General features: G+C 41.5%; 2 protein-coding genes across 6 annotated transcripts in view; both read right to left on the bottom strand.

Annotated features, from left to right (window-relative positions):
- LOC138736331 (glutamine--fructose-6-phosphate aminotransferase [isomerizing] 1-like) overlaps nt 1-7,710 on the bottom strand; it is an 81,200-nt gene extending 73,490 nt beyond the window's left edge. Inside the window, exons 1-3 of one of the 2 annotated variants that reach the window (XM_069885663.1) lie at nt 7,531-7,710; nt 2,649-2,756; nt 391-498 (exon numbers count right to left, since the gene is read on the bottom strand). In XM_069885663.1, coding sequence (XP_069741764.1) covers nt 391-498; nt 2,649-2,756; nt 7,531-7,537 — 223 coding nt within the window. In that variant the 5' untranslated portion in view covers nt 7,538-7,710. Of the gene's footprint in view, nt 1-390; nt 499-2,648; nt 2,757-7,090; nt 7,286-7,530 lie in introns of those variants that run through there. The other variant, XM_069885662.1, reaches the window with a different exon arrangement.
- Nucleotides 7,711-15,265: 7,555 nt separating this feature from the next.
- LOC138736333 (NFU1 iron-sulfur cluster scaffold homolog, mitochondrial-like) overlaps nt 15,266-18,990 on the bottom strand; it is a 39,100-nt gene continuing 35,375 nt past the window's right edge. For all 4 annotated transcript variants that reach the window (XM_069885675.1, XM_069885672.1, XM_069885673.1 and 1 more), the window contains 2 exons: nt 17,154-17,328; nt 15,266-16,311 (listed from right to left, as the gene is read on the bottom strand). In XM_069885675.1, coding sequence (XP_069741776.1) covers nt 16,240-16,311; nt 17,154-17,328 — 247 coding nt within the window. In that variant the 3' untranslated portion in view covers nt 15,266-16,239. The remainder of the gene's footprint in view (nt 16,312-17,153; nt 17,329-18,990) is intronic.

The raw sequence follows: 18,990 nt of genomic DNA on the forward strand, positions 1-18,990 counted from the left end.
AAGTGGTGACTCTGTCTGCCTTACAGTAGATAAAAAGTTACAGAATTTAATGCATGTTACATTCTAAATGTCGTATTACATGACAATAGTGGAATCTTTACCTTTAATTTATCACTGATAAGAATTCTGTCTTTTTTTGCCAAACAGCTTCTTTCTTGGTAGTGGGTTTAGATTTTCCTTTTTTCTAATAAAATATCAATACAATATAATCTGTTTGATTAAAAATGTGGAGTATCTTGGATAAAATTATATGATTTAAGTGTAAATTATCTTTCTAACTTTTAACATCCATCCATATGTACCCTGTATTTTTGGATGTGAAATTTTAATGTGAATTAAAAAAAACAGCCATTTTATGCATCGCGGAAATAACTAACCCCTTGTACTTACTAGTCACTTCCTCTTCCAATATCTTCATTTTACCACTTCTTTTAATGATACAGATTTGTTTCCCTTTGTTTTCGCAATCCTTGTTATTTCCTCCATCGATTCCAATTCCTTGGAAGAAAGTCAGAAAAGGTGATTTTATTTTTTTTTTATTTTACTTGAGATAAACTGCACAGTACCAGGCCCCTCCTGCCCATGAGCCTTTACCGCCCAAATACACCAATTAAACGAAAAAAAAACCCTGTACCCTTTTGGAACGTGGGAGTAAACCGGAGTACTGGGAGGAAACCCACGCAGACCCGGGGAAAGCATACAAACTCCTTACAGACAGCTCCGGATTCGAACCCAGCTGTAAAAGAGTCGCGCTAACTGCTATGCTAGTCATCCCACCCTACTACAACATCTCCATTTAATTCCAGATAAACAATCTAATGAACAGCAGGAAGGTCAACCTGCAGTCGTCCTATCCTGCCATGACGTTAACATGATTGGCAAGAACTGTACAGATACAGAGCATAATGCCTACAGTTGGAGTAGAGTCCCGAAGGCTACACTGGGCCCAGTCTAAAGATGAGGTACTGTTCCTCAAGCCTGTGATGAATCTCATGCCAGAATACAGGAGATCACAGACAGATAGATCCATTGAGCAGAGAACTGTAAGCTTGGGATCACCCCTGCAGACTAAGTGCAGCTGATCAGCAAAATGATCACCCAATTAGCGTTTGGATTCGCCAATGTAGAGCTCACCACTTCGTGAGCATCGATTGCAGTGCGCCGGAAGTGAAGTGAACCGCTGCTGAAGCTGAAATGACCGTTTAAAGAGCTGGATGGTGGTAGGGATGGAGGGAAAGGACGTGCTCATGTCTCCTGTCCTGGCACACATAACACAGGACAATGAAGATTTTGCTTCCTGAACACTTTTACATTTATATAATGAAATTTGGGCTGCTGATCTCAAAAATCACCTTAAAACCTTCCCATCCTGTATCTTTTTTTTAAAAAAAGATATAACTTATTTTTGTGATTTCCTGTCATATTTTTAACATGGTTCGAGCGTACAAAATGTCATTGAAAATTCTGCATTCGCATTTGGACTTCTTCCCTGCTGATCTTGTGACGAACATGGTGAAAGGTTCAACCAGGACATTGAGACCATGGAAAAGCGGTATCAGGGCAACTGGAATCCAGCAATGACGGCTGACTATTGTTGGACACTGACGCAAGAGGCATCAGATGTTGAGTACAAATGAAAATCAGCGGCAAAACATTTTTAGGCCAGTGAACTAACACAATATGTCAACATCATTATGTGATTAAACATGCTAAATTCAATAAATGTTAATTTAATGTTTCTCCAACTTTCTTCGTGATACAGCAAATCTGAAATTATATTTGTGTTCAGCTTGAAGTTGTCTATCATAATTCCCAATTTCTTTTTGGGAAGCAAACCTTTTGGGAAAAAAAATTGTTCAGATTGCTACAAGATTGGGATGGAACAGTGAACATGGAGACATAAAGGTTGTTGAAATGGGAGGGGACAGAATGTACATCTGATGGTGTTAATGGTTCAGATCGATGAGCATTCAGTCAAATCAAAAGCTCAAATGTCACGCACCAGTGCTCAGCTAAGTTTCAACAGCAGGATATATTGTGTTTGATCAATAAAGCAACAGCTGTTGTTTGAAGTTAGTATGCCCTGTGAATATATGGTGTGTTTAACTGTCATGTTGCACCATTACCTGGAGGAATTATTTAATCCAACGCTGGACAAAGGTAACCCTGATACTGCTGATTAAATACTGCAAAATTAAATCTGGACTTCATCCTACTCAACACCAAAGTGCCCAAAACTTCATGTAGTGGACATCAATCACCCAGAGGTGGCTGGTTGGTTCAGGACAGAATGTTTGGGCGAAACCAACGCACAGATTAACCCTCCCAACTCTCAGTGCCCAACGTAATACCAGACCCAAGAGAGCCCAAAATAAATATGATCCGCTCCATGACCGCTCCCAGATTAGGAAGTACAAGACGGGGAGTGGAGTTCAAACATAGAGGTGGACCATTAAAACTTGCTCAAGGCAAGGGTGTCAAAGCCACCTGGGATCGGTTTCCTTTGCAAGACATCAGCTTAGTTTCTTTCTCCCAGAAACATGGCTATTTCTTGGCGACCAGTTACTGCACTGCTGTGTGAAACACTTTAGAATGCCAAGCAAATGCTTAAAACGTTCCCATTGCATGTAAAATAAAATTCAACTTGCCTGCAGAATCATAGCCTCTGTATTCAAGTCTCTGAAGCCCTTTGAATAAGATTTCAAGAATTTCTCTTCTTGTCCGTGGAACAAGATGGTTCAGGTAGGCAAAAATTCCTTGAAAACAAAGCAGGTGATTCTGGTGTAAAGTTATAGTAATAGTTTAATTTCAAAAAATATCTAAAAATGGTGGCTCATAAATCAGAGCAAAACTTTTGTGCCTGCCCCAATGCTTTAATAAGATGCTGGCTGATTCAAAAATTTATTATTCAAAGTCAAGTTTATTGTCTTCTGATTGCATAGTACAACCCGACGAAGCAGCGTTCTCCGGTCCTCGGGGTGCACGCAGACACACAACCAGACATAACACACATACAGACAAACAATACACGTGCAAGCACTTCAGTGCCTCTACTTCCTCATGAGTTTGCGAAGGCTTGGTATAATACCAGAAACAGTGGCAAATTTCTACAGATGTGTGGTAGAAAGCGTACTGACCAGCTGCATCACGGTCTGGTACGGGGAGACCAATACCCTTAAGTGTAAAGCCCTCCAAAAGGTAGTGGACACAGTCGACATCAGAGGCGAAACCCTCCCCACTGTCGAGAACATCTGCAGGGAACGCTGCCGTCGGAGAGCAGCATCAATCATCAAGGACACGCTCAGTTCTCGCTGCTGCCATCAGGAAAGAGGTACAAGTGCCACAAGACTCCAGGTTCGGGAAGAGCTGCTCCCCCTCCACCATCAGACTCCTTAACAACAAACTCAATCAGGGACTAATTTAAGGATTCCTACTTGTTCACGCTATTGATTTTTTTAATCCTCTCAGTATTGCAGTTTGTTTACGTTCATTATCTGTTTACAGTTCTTTATTTGTTTACACTGTGTACATTTTTTTCGACACTATCAAATAAGTGGTAATTCTGCCTGGCCCGCAGAAAAAAAAATCTCAGGGTTGTCTGTGATGTCATATACGTACTCTGATAATAAATCTGAAATCAGACAAGTATTTCATACTAAATAAATAAATAATGTTTCATGAATAGGAGAGTCTCGGTTAGTTAGTATGAGCAGTTCCTTTGGTCGTTCAGCGTTCCTCAGCCTGGTGGTGCTGGCTCTGATACTCCTGTATCTCTTCCCCGACAAGAGTAGCTGAAAGTAGCTATGCGTAGGGTGGAAGGGGTCCCGTGTGTGAGGTGGAAGTCTTCCACATACTGACCAGGTGAGAATCCAGTGTATTTACTATCCAGTGACTGACGACAATTTTCCATCCTCAATGACCAACCCCTTATTCAGAGTTTACGTCTGCCCAGCCAGAATAAAAGGACTGTGTACACCCACATTGTCCATCCATCTCAGAATCTTCTCTAATTCAATTTATTCTTCCATCCTATCAAATACACAGGCCAGTCTATACAATCTTGCTTCACAGGCAAGTTCTCACTTCAGCAATCAACCTACTGAATTGTCCCCAAAACTCTTCTTAAAAACAGAGATCAAAACTGAACACAGCATACTGGGTGTAGTCACACTAAAGCTCGAGATGGGCATTCCTGCTCCTGTTCAACCCTCATCCAAGATTCTATTTTAGTTCCTAATTCTCTCCCGTATTTGAAGACAAAATTGTGTCCTATCATGTAAAAGTGCACCTGATTTATTAAGAGAAAAATCAAGGTTCCTCTTCAACTTATTAATAATGCTGGCTATTCCCAGCACATCCCTGCAGAAATGGACTTTGCTCAGCATTAGCCAGGATTGACAATAGCATCTCCCACGTACTGCCTTTACTGGAATCTGCCCACAGTCCGGTGCTTTGTTAAGGCTGAACACCATCAAATAAATGGGAGGTGCTAGGGAGAAAGTTATGTTACTTTCAAAGATGTTAACATTAGAACACAAGAAACAGGAGAAGGTTTCTGCCATCCACCCCTTCAAGACTGCTCCGCCATTCAATGGCTGATCTGATGATAGGCTCATCTGCATCTTTTCCCCATATCCTTTAATTCCCCTACTTTGTAAAAAAAAATCTATCCAACCTGATTTTAAATATATTCACTGAGATAACCTCCACTGCTTCAATGGGCAGCAAATTTCACGTATTCAACATGCTCTGGGGAAAAACCTCTATCTTTTCTCTGCCTTTCATAATTTTATACATTCCTAAGATCCCCTCTCATTTTTTAAAATTCAAGTGAGTACAGCCCCAGACAACTCAATTTCTTCTCCTCTAGGCTAACCCCCTCATCTCTAGAATCCATGGACCACCTCCAAAGCCAGTACATCCTTTCTCAAGGAGACCAGAAAATTTGCTAAATTTTCATTATGTAGATGTGCTGTTTAAATGCTACAAATGTAAAGCAATAAAATTAACAATTTTAAAAAAAATTATACATACTCATATCAGAATGCAAGTTGCAGGGAAAGTCCCCAATGTTCCCAACCACATTACCAATCCAATATCATTTAAGATGGGACTTCACCAGCAGTGAATAGGGTTCCCGAAGTGACTCCCAGTGGGAGACTTGAGCAGGGCCTAAAAGTAGCTCAGAGGCCACATGGAGGCAATGCAAGATCTGCTCTTTTTCTTAAATAAATCATCTCAAAGGGTAAAATAACTGCAAATTAATATTTTCCCCTTAATACAAGAGGTTGCAATTTAGCCATGTTCACAATAACCTCACCTTTTATCATCTACCTATTCCAAGGTTAGATTATAGTTGCAAAGAAACCTACCGTATATATATTTGTGGAATATTTTCTAGATTCTCTGTCAAAATGCTTCAAACATTAACATACTATAACCAACAGAAACCGAACAGCCAAGCATGAACAGAGTCGAACAGGACAAGCGGACTGTGTCATTGCAAACAAATGGAACAAGTTGTTCAAGTGAACCGGTGTGGACTTGAAGGGCCGATATGGCCTGTTTCCACACTGTAAACTGTTATATGGTTATATGGAATAGTCGAGTTTTAGGGACCAATTTTTAGGGTAAAATTTAGAGGGCAACTATTACATGCATACTACTTTTGACCACAGTAAGTACCTGTCATTTGAGACGTTGGGAGCTTGGATGGTGGGGATGGGTGGCAAGTCCATGTTTGGGGAGTCGGGAGCTCGGATGGCTGGGCAGCTGAGGCAAGGATCAGTGGTTGAGATGCTAGGAGCTCCAGTGGGCAGGCAACTGAGGTGAGGATCCACTGTCAGGGCATTGGGAGCTCTGGTGGGCAGGTGGCCGGGTGAGGATCTGAGGTTGGGCCACCTGGAACTAGGATGGGCTGACGAGCGGTTCCAAGGCAAGTATCTGTGATCGGGGAATCAGGAGCTTGGATAGGTGGGTGACCGGGACCCGAGTGAGAGTCTGTGGGCAGAGCATTGGGAGCTCAGATAGTCGAGTCTCCAGGACCTGTGCAAGAGACGGCGGCCAGGAGCTCTGGTATGTGGAGGGCCAGAGACAAAAGCAGGGGGTCAATGTTTACGCGATATTCACTATTACACATGTACCCTTTTGCACTGGCATCCCAGTAAATTGGCCATGCAGTGTCCCGGGATAGGAAGGCCTTTGTGCCGTTTCCATTGGGCCACCCTTAACTAGGACACTAATTGCTTTTCCACTGAACACACTCATCCCTGGGGGATTGGAGTGTTCTACCTTCAACAGGAAACAGGTGATTTCCTGCTGTCCCTTTTCCACAGGGTTTATTAGCCCGCCGGCGTTAGCAAACACCGGGAATACGAGTAGGGGTCAAGGCGGTTAATCCCCGGCGTGAAATTCCGTCAATTGTCGCTGGCGTTCAGAGAGAGCTCCTTTTCCACTGGACCCTTTCCCAATAAATTCCCAGTTAATTCCTGGGACAGGGTGCCAGTGGAAAAGGGGCTTACATACCGTAAGCTGTGTAAACTACTACAATGTTCTTTGGAATATGGGCGAGCAGGCAGCACCAGAGGTCAGGTCAACACTGCACCCACGACCTGTGAGGGAAGGAACGTATTCATGAATCGCCAGATCTTCCATGAATAAAAACAGTGGAAACATCTTTCCTGTCTCCAACTTTACTAGCCTTTCATCTTTTTGCTTCTCTACATTTCCCCACCAACTCAGCCAATTGAAGTTGAACCCCACTGGCAATGCACGCCTATTAGTGAAAGCAACCCCCCCCCCCAAAAGTTTTCTTGCTCTCACTCACGAAAGTTGCCTTTAGAAGTTGAAAAGAAAGACTAGTAACTGCCACGCTCAAAATCTCGAGAAACATTTGTGACAATGAAGGGGGTCTTTAAAAAAAAATGACCCACTGCAGAGAGAGAGAGAGAGAGAGAAAATCCACAATTTAGGAAAGAGGGGGTGTTTCATCGGTGGTTTTACACTGGGTGTCGTTATTTTTTTAAAAGGGAACTTAAAAATACTACAATCAAACTCAAAAATTCCGAGGTTATACAGTCATTCGAATGACCTGCATCTCTGGATTGTCTGAACCCCTTGAGGACTTGAACCAACTCTGCCACCGCTGAGAAGAAGTCTCTTCGCTCCTCTCCGGGTTCGTGAAGGCGCTGGAAGGTCTGGGGACGGATAAACCATGTTCCCCAAACGCGTTTCATTGGCTTCCACCGACCCTCCCCGCCCAGCCATGGTGACACGCAAGAGAAAGAGACATACATCCCCATTTAAGGAAACTAAAGCGGGCGCCGCTTTAAATTTTAAAGGCAATTGCACAGTAACTCGCAGTCGCTCCAGAAAACGATGCCTGCGCTCGCTTCCCCCTGGAGAGAGGGTTGCAAGCTGTTTTAGTCAAGAACATGCCCACAGAGAAGAAATGCACGGTCTCCCTCGGTCCGAGCGTGGGCACTGGGAAGCCGAGAGCGCTGCGCGCACGGACACCCAGCCGCCTCTTACCGCACATTGTCTTCCCAAACGCGGAGTCCTTTGTGTAACCACTGTTGCTATCCGACCCTGGTAACTTTGTCACAACATTCTACGCGCAGAAGACTCGCGTCAGACGCATGGAGTGACGGCACGGCCGGTCCCTGTGAAGCCCGTCCCATCTGCATCAAATTGCATCACAGCCCTTCTGGCCATGGGCGTCCGTTTAGCTCCCCGAGATAAGCGCAGATGCCAGACCTCTGAAATCAATGCGAGCAAGAATGGCTGGTCAGCAGGTTTGGGGGCGGCGACACTTGAGTGCAAGTCTTGCAGGTGGAGTCTCAGTCTGGCAGCGCGTGTCGGCAAGGGAATGGGAATTGAAATGGGTGTCCAATGAAGCGATCTTCCCCCGTCTGAGTCCAGTCTCCCCCGATGTAGAGGACACCACAGCGGGAGGTCCGATTGCAGTAGATGGACCCCCCTGCGGATTGCCTGCCTGTCCACAGTCTCATACACTGCCAGACCGAGTCCACCTGCAAATCAGAGGGACGCCACCTCACCTTCCGTCTGGGCACCCTACATGGCATTAACAAGTTTCCATTAAACCCCCCCTTCCCCCCACCCTCTTCTCCCCTGTCTCCTCTCTCTCTCTTCCCTTTTCCCTCTCTCTCCTTTCAGAGCCAGAACCTTTCCTCTTATTGTATCCAATTAACACCTTTTGGTCTGATTTGTCCTCCCGCTCCCATTCTTCCCTCAGCTTTTAATTCAGCCAGTGTTTCCTCAGTCATACCTTAAGGAAGGGCTCAGGCCCGAAACGTCAGTAATATATCTGAACCTCCCACCAGGGCTGGATTAAGCAAGTGCAGGGCCTGTGGCTTAGGTTATAATGGGAGCTCCAAGGCCCTAAATTTTTAAAAAATACACATAACCATACAAACATTTAGTAGTTCGAAAGAGAGAATAAAAGGGACAAGTAGGACACCAAATGCCAGGGGAAGCTAAATTCAGGAGAGATAAACTCAAAGCAATAAAACACAGCAAATGCAGAAAGCCTCACACATTTTATGAATGGATACAAACTTATGTGCATGTTGGTGACTTGAGGATGTAGGTCTTCTGGGCCCGGGTTTCCGGCGACTCAGAGAAAGTCTGCCATGGTCTATTCTAAGCACAAGACGGCAGCGTAACAAACTGCTTTTTCTCGGAATGTTGGAATTCAAGGGGTGTGCTTTAAGTTTATCAGGCAGCAGGTGGATAAATTGTTTTCCCTTAGGGGACTGTGTCATTTTTAGCTGCTTTGAAACAAGTGAGGGGAGAGAGAGATAATTAGAACAGGACTCGTCCAATTAAATTTTTTTGCAAGTGGAATCTCAATGATTTTTATTTTGAGTCAACATTTTTATTCACCCAACCTTGCTGACCTCATTTATTACCTCTTCAAAACAAATGTACTTATTCTTAACAAAATGATGCTAGCTTTCTCAGATCACTACATATTCAGTGATTACATCCTTGATAAAAGGTTATAATAAATTTTGCTACCACCCTTTTAAGCTTTCATATTTTCCACCAATTTCACCCCCCCGCACCAAACCCAAACAGCCAGTGTATTACTTACACTTTCATAGAAATATATTTTAAAAACCCTACACCATCACATTCATCTGCTGATATAACATGCAAGTGGAACATTGCAGTATCTCCATCATTGCTGCCCAAATTATTCAACCAGTAGACAGGCTTGTCAATATGACTTGTCACATGCAGTTTGGATGGGTTGCCATAAAAATGGTGAGGCAACATTTCATTCAGCAATGATTTTCCAGGGAAGGATGATTTTTTAATCCATACCCAGGCTGTACAGACTCTTCATTGCCTTAATAGCTCAGCAAATTGATTAGTTCGTGGGGAGCAACAACAAATACCGCCGAGCCGATCATCCCCCCCCCCCCCCCCACCACCACCCCCCCCCTCCTTGAGCCAATAAATCTCGTGACGGTTCCTTCGGTTGCTGGTTTCCAAATGACGGTTTAAGTTTGAGAGAGTCGAGGAAAATTCCAACGCCCAACTGAGAGCGTCCCTGGCAAATCCTAAAACACTTCATGTAAGCAAATGACTTCAATAGGCACTTTTCTGGAAGAGAAAAGTGGGAATCGAGGATAGGGTTTCGGCAGACCAAGGCTATCTTCTGCATCTAAAGCTTCTCATCCTAGGAGTGTATTTTTATTCAGCAAAAAAATTAACATAATTAATCACCTTGTAATTGTATACACTGCACGCCTCAGCTTTCTGTCCATGTTACCCCTGGTGCTTTTACGTGGACCAACGCGGCCTGCACCATCAGTTGGACGTCAAATTCATGAGGTGAGCTTTGCAGGATAAATCACGGTGCAGGAAAAGTGACTAAAAATTCCTGGACTTTCCTTTTTACACTGCCCGTGTTAAAGGCAAATTTCATTGATTGCGCCGTTTCTCACCCGCAGTCTAAAAAAAAAACCATGATTGAGAAACACAATCTTAAGTCATCACAAATCGTGAAACGGCTGTGAGATACTGTGCTAAAAACCCCGATTAACGGTGATCATTGCCTACAATCGCTAGCCTTAAACGGGTATGGGTATCTCACAACTGCAGTCAGTCGCTCATAATTCAACGTACATAAAGTGACAGAGTAAATCAGCAAGCATTTAGCACAGATGCATGGGGCCCCCAGCATATGTTATTTTTGCTAGCACGTTAATCCGGCCCCTGCCTCCCACAGATGCTGCAAGACTGGCTGAGTTTCTCCAACGTTGAACTGAGTGACGTTCACTTTTTCCATGAAAACTTATCCTGAAATGTTGACTGCTCTGTTTTCCAAAGATGTCCATCTGGCCCAAGTTTTTGCCAGCATTTTCTGTTTTTGTTACTGGTCAAATGATAACAAATAGGGGAAATAAAGAGATACAAGAAATGAATGCAAGGTCCTTGAGCCAATGCAACTATCCTCCACCTTTACCTGTAGCCAAGAAGGTCAAACTAGCAATGACGTTCTAATAAAGGTGAAGTCAAAATCCTAGCTGATTTTTTTTTTTAACTCTCCTCTCCACAATGTTGCCTGGAAAATATGGACACTGAGGCGAGTGTTAAAATTGTTTAAAGATCTGTGGGGGTTTTTTTTTAACCTTTTTAAAGCACTGCTGCAGTTATGTGGAACATTGAATATAACAGCACAGGGACTGGCCCTTTAGTCTGTGCCAACCACATTAACAAATTCAACCACGAGAACGGGGGGGGGGGGGGTGGGGTAGAGTGTCAAGATTCAGGATGGTAGATTAAGCCAGCGATAAAGTATTGAATCCATGGAATTCTCTGCCCAAGATGCAATGGAGGCTGGCTCACTGAATGTATTTAAAATAGTTAGAATTTGAACAAAAGGAAAATGGGTTCAAAAGGATCCAAGAATATTTTTACTTGGGAATATATATGAAAAGCATGTAAAGTTGAAATTGGATAAATGTCAAGAGAAATGTTTAAGTGATAGCGACTACGAAGAAATATATAGCAATAACTTGGAAAACTGAAAATGTAGCATCATTGTAGAAGATGGCAGAGTGAAATGCAAAATTTAGGAAAAAATAACTAAGGAATCGAGTTGAAATTTTCTATAATATTTGGAAACCATATATGGATTTTATGAATAAATTTTCATCCACCTTACCCATCCCTCTCAATTAGACTATAAAATAACAATCAATGAATATGTATATGCTAATAATATTATATATGTAGTGATAGGTGTTCTTTGCTTTTCTTTCTTTTGGGAGGGAGGAGGGTTGAGGAGAAAATTTTTTATTGTATTATGCAAGACTAAGTAATTAATGTTATATTATTGATTTTTTTTGGTATTGATACAATGATAAATAAAATTTTCAAAAATAAAAGGAGAATGGGAATCAGGCAGGTATCAACAACCAAGACAGCCGTGATATTATTGAGTGACGAAGCAGGCTCAATGGGTCAGATGGCATACTCCTGCTCCTATATCTTATGAAATGCCATCTGCCGGCACAAGATCCAAATCCCTCCGTTCCCTGCATGTGCCTATTTAAATGCCTTAAAACATCAACCCTGTATCGGCTTCCACTGCCACCTTTGGTTTAGCACTACAACCCTCTTGGTAAAAGTTATGTATTGGACATGCCCTTTACATTGCGCCCCCTCCCCCCCCCCATCTTAAAGCTATGCCCTCTTGGATTTGATATCTATTGAAAGTACAAGCAAGAGTTCGAACACTCAGGCTCTTTTGCATGGCTATATAATTGACTGCTGATTGTGAGGGCCCCCTCTGTCCAATCCTTCATGCACAGGTGGTGTCAGTCCCACTGCAAACGCCTTTCAGGTGGCTACAGTGTGGATGAAACAATCATCCATATCCTTGCAGTCTGTAACTCTGTATTTTTGAATCGCAGACAAAATTAAATCAATTAAACATTATTTATTGAAAGACCCATCACATCCCAGACATAACACTCTCCTCTCTCCTTTTACGAATCGGGGAGGTTTAAGACTATGAAAGCGCACATCCACAGAGCTTAAAGGCAGTTCCTTTGCCACAGCAGTGGAGAAGGTCAACCATGGACAAGCTGCAGTTGGGAAATTGGGGGGCAGTGGGGGGGGGGGGAGTTCTGTTGATTTTGATGGGTCGCTGCATGGAGTTAAGCTGCCTGCCATGCCAGGCTCGTCAGCCGAAGATCTCACACCAGGCTGATGGTGACTGGCTTCTGGAAAGCAGGAATTGGGACCCCGATTAATTTACGTAGGTGCCATGATGAGCCGACCTTGCAAAGTGCCTCAGGCTCCCTTACAGTTTCTGGGTTTGGAACTACAGGTTGAGGATCCACGATCAAGCTATGGGGCCTTGAGCTCGGGTTCACCGTCCAACAACCACAGATGCCTACGTCAGAGGCAGCAGCGAGATCCACGACCACTCGGTGTCATGGAAGGGATTCTCTTTGCTTAGCTGCACTCTATTAATGGTGCCGGATTACTTAGCAACTCTTTGTTATGTGTGTGAAATTGGTTCAATGTGTCCTAACTGAATGCAGCTGATTGAACAGTCATGTTTTATTTTCACATGTAGGGAATTGCAAGAGGGTTAAAAGACACACACGTACACACACTCACTGCATTAAATGATACATTTGCAACTACTCATGGGGAGAAAGCTCTACAATCAAGTTATCACATACAACACTCACCACCTCTTGATATCCCTGGCAGGCACAGCCCTCATCTAACTAAACTAGGGCCACTAGGCACACCCCCCAACATTGCCCATGGTTCCCAACCAGGAATGGAGCTCGGGTTTGTCCCAAAAGAGAAAGATGGGTCATATGCAGTGGTCTTTATAGTGTCATCAGCTGGAGAGTCCAGCCCAGATATCGATAAGCCGATTAAAGGGACTAATGACCAGGTATGCGCTGACCTGTGGACAAGGACTGACCTTGATTGGCAGGTGAAGTGACTTCCAATCAGGTTCCACATGCCTCTCTGCAATCTACATTCCCACCAGGTTCAAGACGGAGAGGTTCAATGCCCCTCCTCAATCCACATTCCCACCAGGTTCGAGACGGAGAGGTTTAATGCCCCTCCTCAATCCACATTCCCACCAGATTCCAGACGAAGGAGTTATACGACCTTCCACAGTCCACGCTACTCTCTTTGCCTTTGCAGGGGAAAATGAACTATTTCAATGGATTTTGTGCACACAATACACTGAATTATAGAGGCAGGAAGAGCAATCTTCAGGCCAACAACATCCTATATAGTCAACTCCTAAGTATTTATTGACTAGATAAACATGGAGAGTTTACTCCAAACTCAGATCAGTTGGTGCCAATAGGCACAACTTCATCAGCTGTTCTAATGTGAAAATATTTTCTTTCTCCACAGAATTTACTTTAGTAATACAGAGACATCATTCAACTCCAAAATAACGATAAAGTATGGTGACAGTTTGTTATATTTTATATTGTATATAGATACGTTTTAAAGGAGATAAATTGTGGCAGGTTTTTTTTTAGTGTAGGTCATGTACAAACACTTCAAAGCAGATCTCATTTAAAATGCTAGAGCTCTGCTCAAGCCAGACAGTCCAGGCTCCGAAGCCTTTGCAAAATCTTTGAAGGATGCCTATAAGGACTTCACAAGTAGGGTGTTAATTGGACACGCTGTGGAGTAATGGATTATTGCTTTGGAAAGGAACAGATGAATGTAATTCAGAAGATTGGGTCCAGTGCCGCAGTCTAAGTGCAGTTTGCTGTTCTAAGAGGGTCATGTGGATTTGTTTTTAAAAGAGAGCGAGAGAATTCAGAATTCAGTTCTACAGTTCAGCAGCAGCAGCTGGGACTGGAACAGGACAAGCTGGCAAACTTGTGGAAAAACCCCATTTTGAATACGGGTTGAGAGTTCTGAGTTCAGCCCAGTCAAAGCCCTTGAGGTCTATACGAGAGAAGAGGACTGGCTGCATAACGTTTCACTTGAAATAAGGGAAACAGAAAAGGAACTTTGTGGTGGCCTGAAAGAAAGAGGTTATCATCTGGAAAACCCTGAAGGGGAAAGTTTCTTTGGTAAGACAGTGAAGTGGCTGATCTGAAGCAATCAGTTGTGGGTGTCCAACAAGCAACAAATCTCTCTCTGAAAACCAACAAGAACCTTCCTGAATAGTAACCACTTACCTTTAAAGCACTAAAGCCTGGTGAACTTTATAAGTATTAAATTCTGTGCACAGTATAAAAATTGCATGCAACTAGTGAACTTGGAGGAGTGAGAAATGAGATTGGACTGTGAATCAAAGAAATTTTCTGAACTCGCACACACATATGTGCGCTTAGAATAGAAGGGGGTTAAGTTAATAGTAATAGGTAAAATTTGATCCTGTTTTCATGTTTAAAGATAATTAAAGCAACTTTTGTTTAAGTAACCATTTGTCTTGGTGAATTTCTATTGCTGCTGGGTTTTGGGGTCCTCTGGGCTCATAACATTATGAAGTCCAATTATGTTTGCATTCTGTAATAGAAAAAGATGTTTTCACAGACAATTGTATGAAGGCATTGATGCTAAAATCAAAAAAATGTGATATCAAGTCTATTAACAATACACTATGTTGGAATTCCAATCCAGTCCATGAAGTTCCCTCCAAATGTTGAGCACAGAGAACACAGTCAGCATAGCAGTTAGTGCTGCTACAGTGCCCGCAATTGGGACCTGGCTTCGAATCTAGCACTATAAGGAGTTTCTACCCATGTCTATGTGGGTTTCCTCTGGGTGCTCCAATTTCTTCCCACCATTCAAAACCATACAAGGGGTTGTACGTCAATTTGGTATAATTAGACTGCACAGGCTTTTGGGCCAAAAGGGCCTGTTACCGTGCTGTATGTATGTCTAAATGAAGAATTTTTTAAAAATTTTTTTAAATTTCATTATGCCTTTAACATATTTTTATTGTATAAACGTTTTTACAATTTATATGTCTAAACTGCCAATTTTACAATATCTGTAAAAGTAATAATATAAATATCCACAATGTACAAAATAAATCATTTGCATAGTGAACAATTTAAAAATTCACCACCATTGAAGTTTGCTTTGGTTCAACAATCTAGGTTCAATGTGACCAAGTTAAAGCACTACAATTCAGATGTAGAACAGGTTTAAGATTTTATACAAGCCAGAGAATTGTGTTTTACTGAAAAAAGGTTCACAAACTGGCAAACTAAAGGATGAATGAAATGTTGCTGATGTTTTTATTTGACAACTGACTTGAAAAAAATAAACAAGTAGCTGGACTGTTCAATATAACTGAAAAAGTACATTAACTAAGAGTGTCTAAGATCTTTCACTAAACCTGGCAGTTAGTTTTCTTTCAACATTGTGCAGCATAGCGGTTAGTTAACACAATGCCTTTACAGTGCTAGCGGCATGGGTTAAAACCGGCACTGTCTGTAAGGAGTCTATACAGTGCCTGTGTGGGTTTCCTCTAGATTTTCCAGTTTCCTCCCACCCTTCAAAACATACCGGGGTTGTAGGTTAATTGGCGTATTTGGGTGGCACAGGCTTGTAGGTTGCGTTTAAAATAATAATCCCCTCTTCCATGTAATTTATGCAAGTATTTCATTAACTTTTATAGATTTAGAAAGGTGCTTGTAAAACTCTACTTTATAAAGCATCTCATTTGAAGCTCACTGAATGTAATGCTAGAATAACCCCAACATACTGGTGGGCAACATCAGTAGGTAACTAAAATATTTTAAGATCTTCATTATTTGTTGCATGGCGTTTAAGACTGTCTAAGAAAATGGAAACTATAATCTAGGCAATGCACAGGCCAAATTCGAGTTCATAAGTTGAGATGTGATACAAATTAATGTCCCAAAAAAATTGGGACCAAATCCTGTATATTTCTGCTGAGAACTGAGCAAAATAACGAATAAATTGTTCCCTTCATAATGGTCAATGTTGATCCAGGTAGTAGCATTTACGTTTCACAGACCGGTTACAAGAGAAGTATTTGCCTACCTTTTCCAATCAGGCAGTTGAAAGGCAAGAAAAAGCAATCATTCGTATCACAGTTAGCTTTTCTCGAAGCATAAACTACACACAGGACTGATAAAGTGGGATCAGTTTTACTTTCTATTGCAGTAGAACTGTGATAAATAAACAGACCTCTCAATGCAATTCGGAAGATTTTTGGTAAATAATTTATGTATCTTTTAATTTCTTCTCTAATTCCTCAAAGGCTTTAATGTTTACTTCGTCTATTTCATCCTGGACCTGCATTGAAAAATGGTCAAGTGAAAATCTCAATAAAATCCAAGGATTTTTTTTAATATAAATCATCTTGGATAAACATCTTCTTAAAGCAGAAAATCCAAAATTTCAATCAATGCAAAATTTAATAATCCTTCAATTGTCAAATTGTTTTCAACAACCATCCCAAAATTTGATGCGATTCAAAATGAACTTTCTGGTGAATACATTTGGCTTTGAATAGCATCAAACTTGAAAGCTGAGAAGAAAGGACTTGAAGTGATAGATAATGCAATAATGAAATGCCAGAAGCCAGAACAATATTTTTAAGACTGAAGAATGAAGCTATACTTATACAACAAGAAATATGAAAGTAACTGAAGGTGTTTAAGGCAGAGTATACTTTTTAGTACATTTTGAACGTTAGGTCATTTCACAGCTTCCTGCATATATTATAAACAAGAATAATAGATAAAGAAACCATAAAGATCAACATTAAAGAAAAGGATACTCTGCAAACAATCAAAAGAAAAACAAAAATAAAATCATTGATACAGCAGCAAACAGCAAGGTTAAAGGAACATCTTCGGCCCAAGCTAAATTTAAACATAGAATATTAAATAATGCTGAAAACTGTGGAAGAAAGATCAATGTCAATGAGACGTGATGGGGGGTAAACAGAATTAGGACAGAGGCTTTTGGAGAGTAGCATATAGAATGACAAGCTGGAGCGTTATTACTGAAATAATCAAGCCTAGACATAACAAAGCCACGGATGAGAGTTTCATCAGAGAGTGAGCTGAATAAATTTTTGCCATTATTGTTAAGGCTCTGAATAACTTATTCATAACAATGTCATAGTTTACCTGTTCAACTTCGTCAACTTCCGGAATGTAAAACTGTAACATATTTTGTATTCCACTTTTTAAAGTAATAACTGAGCTCGGGCAGCCAGTGCAAGACCCCAACAATTTTAGTTTCACAACACCATTTTCAAAACCTTTAAAAATGACATCTCCTCCATCTTCCTGTACAGTTGGCCTATAAATGTGAAAAAAGATACAGCATTTTAACGTTTTACCTGCTGTTACAAGTGTTGACATATTTGAACATTAGTCAATCAAAAAGAATTACAATACAGTCGTAAGTTCCACTAATTAAATTTAAATTTTAGATATACAGCACGATGACAGGCCCTTTCAGCCCACGAGCCCATGCTACCTAATTGACCTTCAACCTGGTACATTTTGCACTCAACTGTTCAATATTACTGATTTTAAAAGGCGCAAGACTAAAATGTCAGTTATCTTTGCTACATAAAGTGCACTTTCAACCTGCTGAGTTTCTCCAGCATTGTGTTTTTACTTCAACCATGGTGTCTGCAGACTTTCATGTTTTACCTCACTTTTACTGATATGTTTTTATTTATTAAATCATACTCAAGGGACTTGAGGCAGTGACGCTGGTGAGCAAAGCAGTATATTCAGAATTCTTCAAAAATCTTGTATACTGTAAAATATCTACTTTTTTCATTCCTCACATCCTTTTTTACTGCTTGGCTTCCCTGAATCTTTTATTTCTTCTCATTTTCAATGTTTTAGTTAGGAATTCCTGGGTGGTGGAACGGCATTTCACGGTATTTCGGCTTTGCACAATGCTGGAGATGAATTTCTGTTTTATTTTTGTTGGCAAGTGCACAAGAGATTGTATGTAGAGATCTGGGTGATGAAAGCAGGTTATCTCACAACACTTATGGATCTAGAGAAGCAGCTGAATTATCAAGGCAAATAGGATTGCTGGCAAATGGGCGGCACGGTTACAGCGCCAGTGATCGGGACTGGAGTTTGAACCCCTCGCTGTCTGTAAGGAATTTGTATGTCCTCCCAGTTTTTGCGAAGGTTTCCTTCGGGAGCTCCGGTATCCGCCCACTGTTGAAAACATACCTGGGGGGAGGGGGTGTAGGTAAATTGGGTTTAATTGAGTAACACTGACTTGTTACTGTGCTGCATGTCTAAATTTAAATTTAAATGGAATTAGAGGAGTTGGGAGGCCTGAAGAGCCTGTTTTTATGCTGTATAACTCACCATCTGCTAACTTCGCACTCCTTGGTTATTAGACACACACAGGTTTAAAATTTTGCATTTCTGCTGAAAGTGTGCACAGAGACTTTGGGGTTCAAATGAAAATCAAAACTAAAAATAGAGTTAGGGGATGATTTAATTCATAACCATATAACAGTTTACAGCGTGGAAACAGGCCATATCGGCCCTTCACGTCCACACCGGTTCACTTGAACAACTTGTTCCATTTGTTTGCAATGACACAGTCCGCTTGCCCTGTTCGACTCTGTTCATGCTTGGCTGTTCGGTTTCTGTTGGTTATAGCATGTTCATGTTTGAAGCATTTTGACAGAGAATCTAGAAACATTTTGTAAAGAATCAAATCCTGGAGATTTGAGAAAGAGAAAAATCCTCTTCTTGTAAGAAATGTTATAAGTGTGAAGCACCCGACAGAAAAAAAAGCCACTGGTTTTAATTAATAATTTGTTTTTTTGTTTAGATAGTTGCCGGCTGAGATCGTCAAAGGATATGGTGGGGAAGATTGGATTTAGGGTATAGACCAGCCATGAAGGGTACAGAAGGCTTAGAAGGCTGCATGGCACATAGAAATAAGATTGACCGTCATTAAATGCAAATAATGGCT

The sequence above is a fragment of the Narcine bancroftii genome, chromosome 6 (assembly GCF_036971445.1).
Source record: "Narcine bancroftii isolate sNarBan1 chromosome 6, sNarBan1.hap1, whole genome shotgun sequence".
NCBI classification, from domain to species: Eukaryota; Metazoa; Chordata; class Chondrichthyes; order Torpediniformes; family Narcinidae; genus Narcine; species Narcine bancroftii.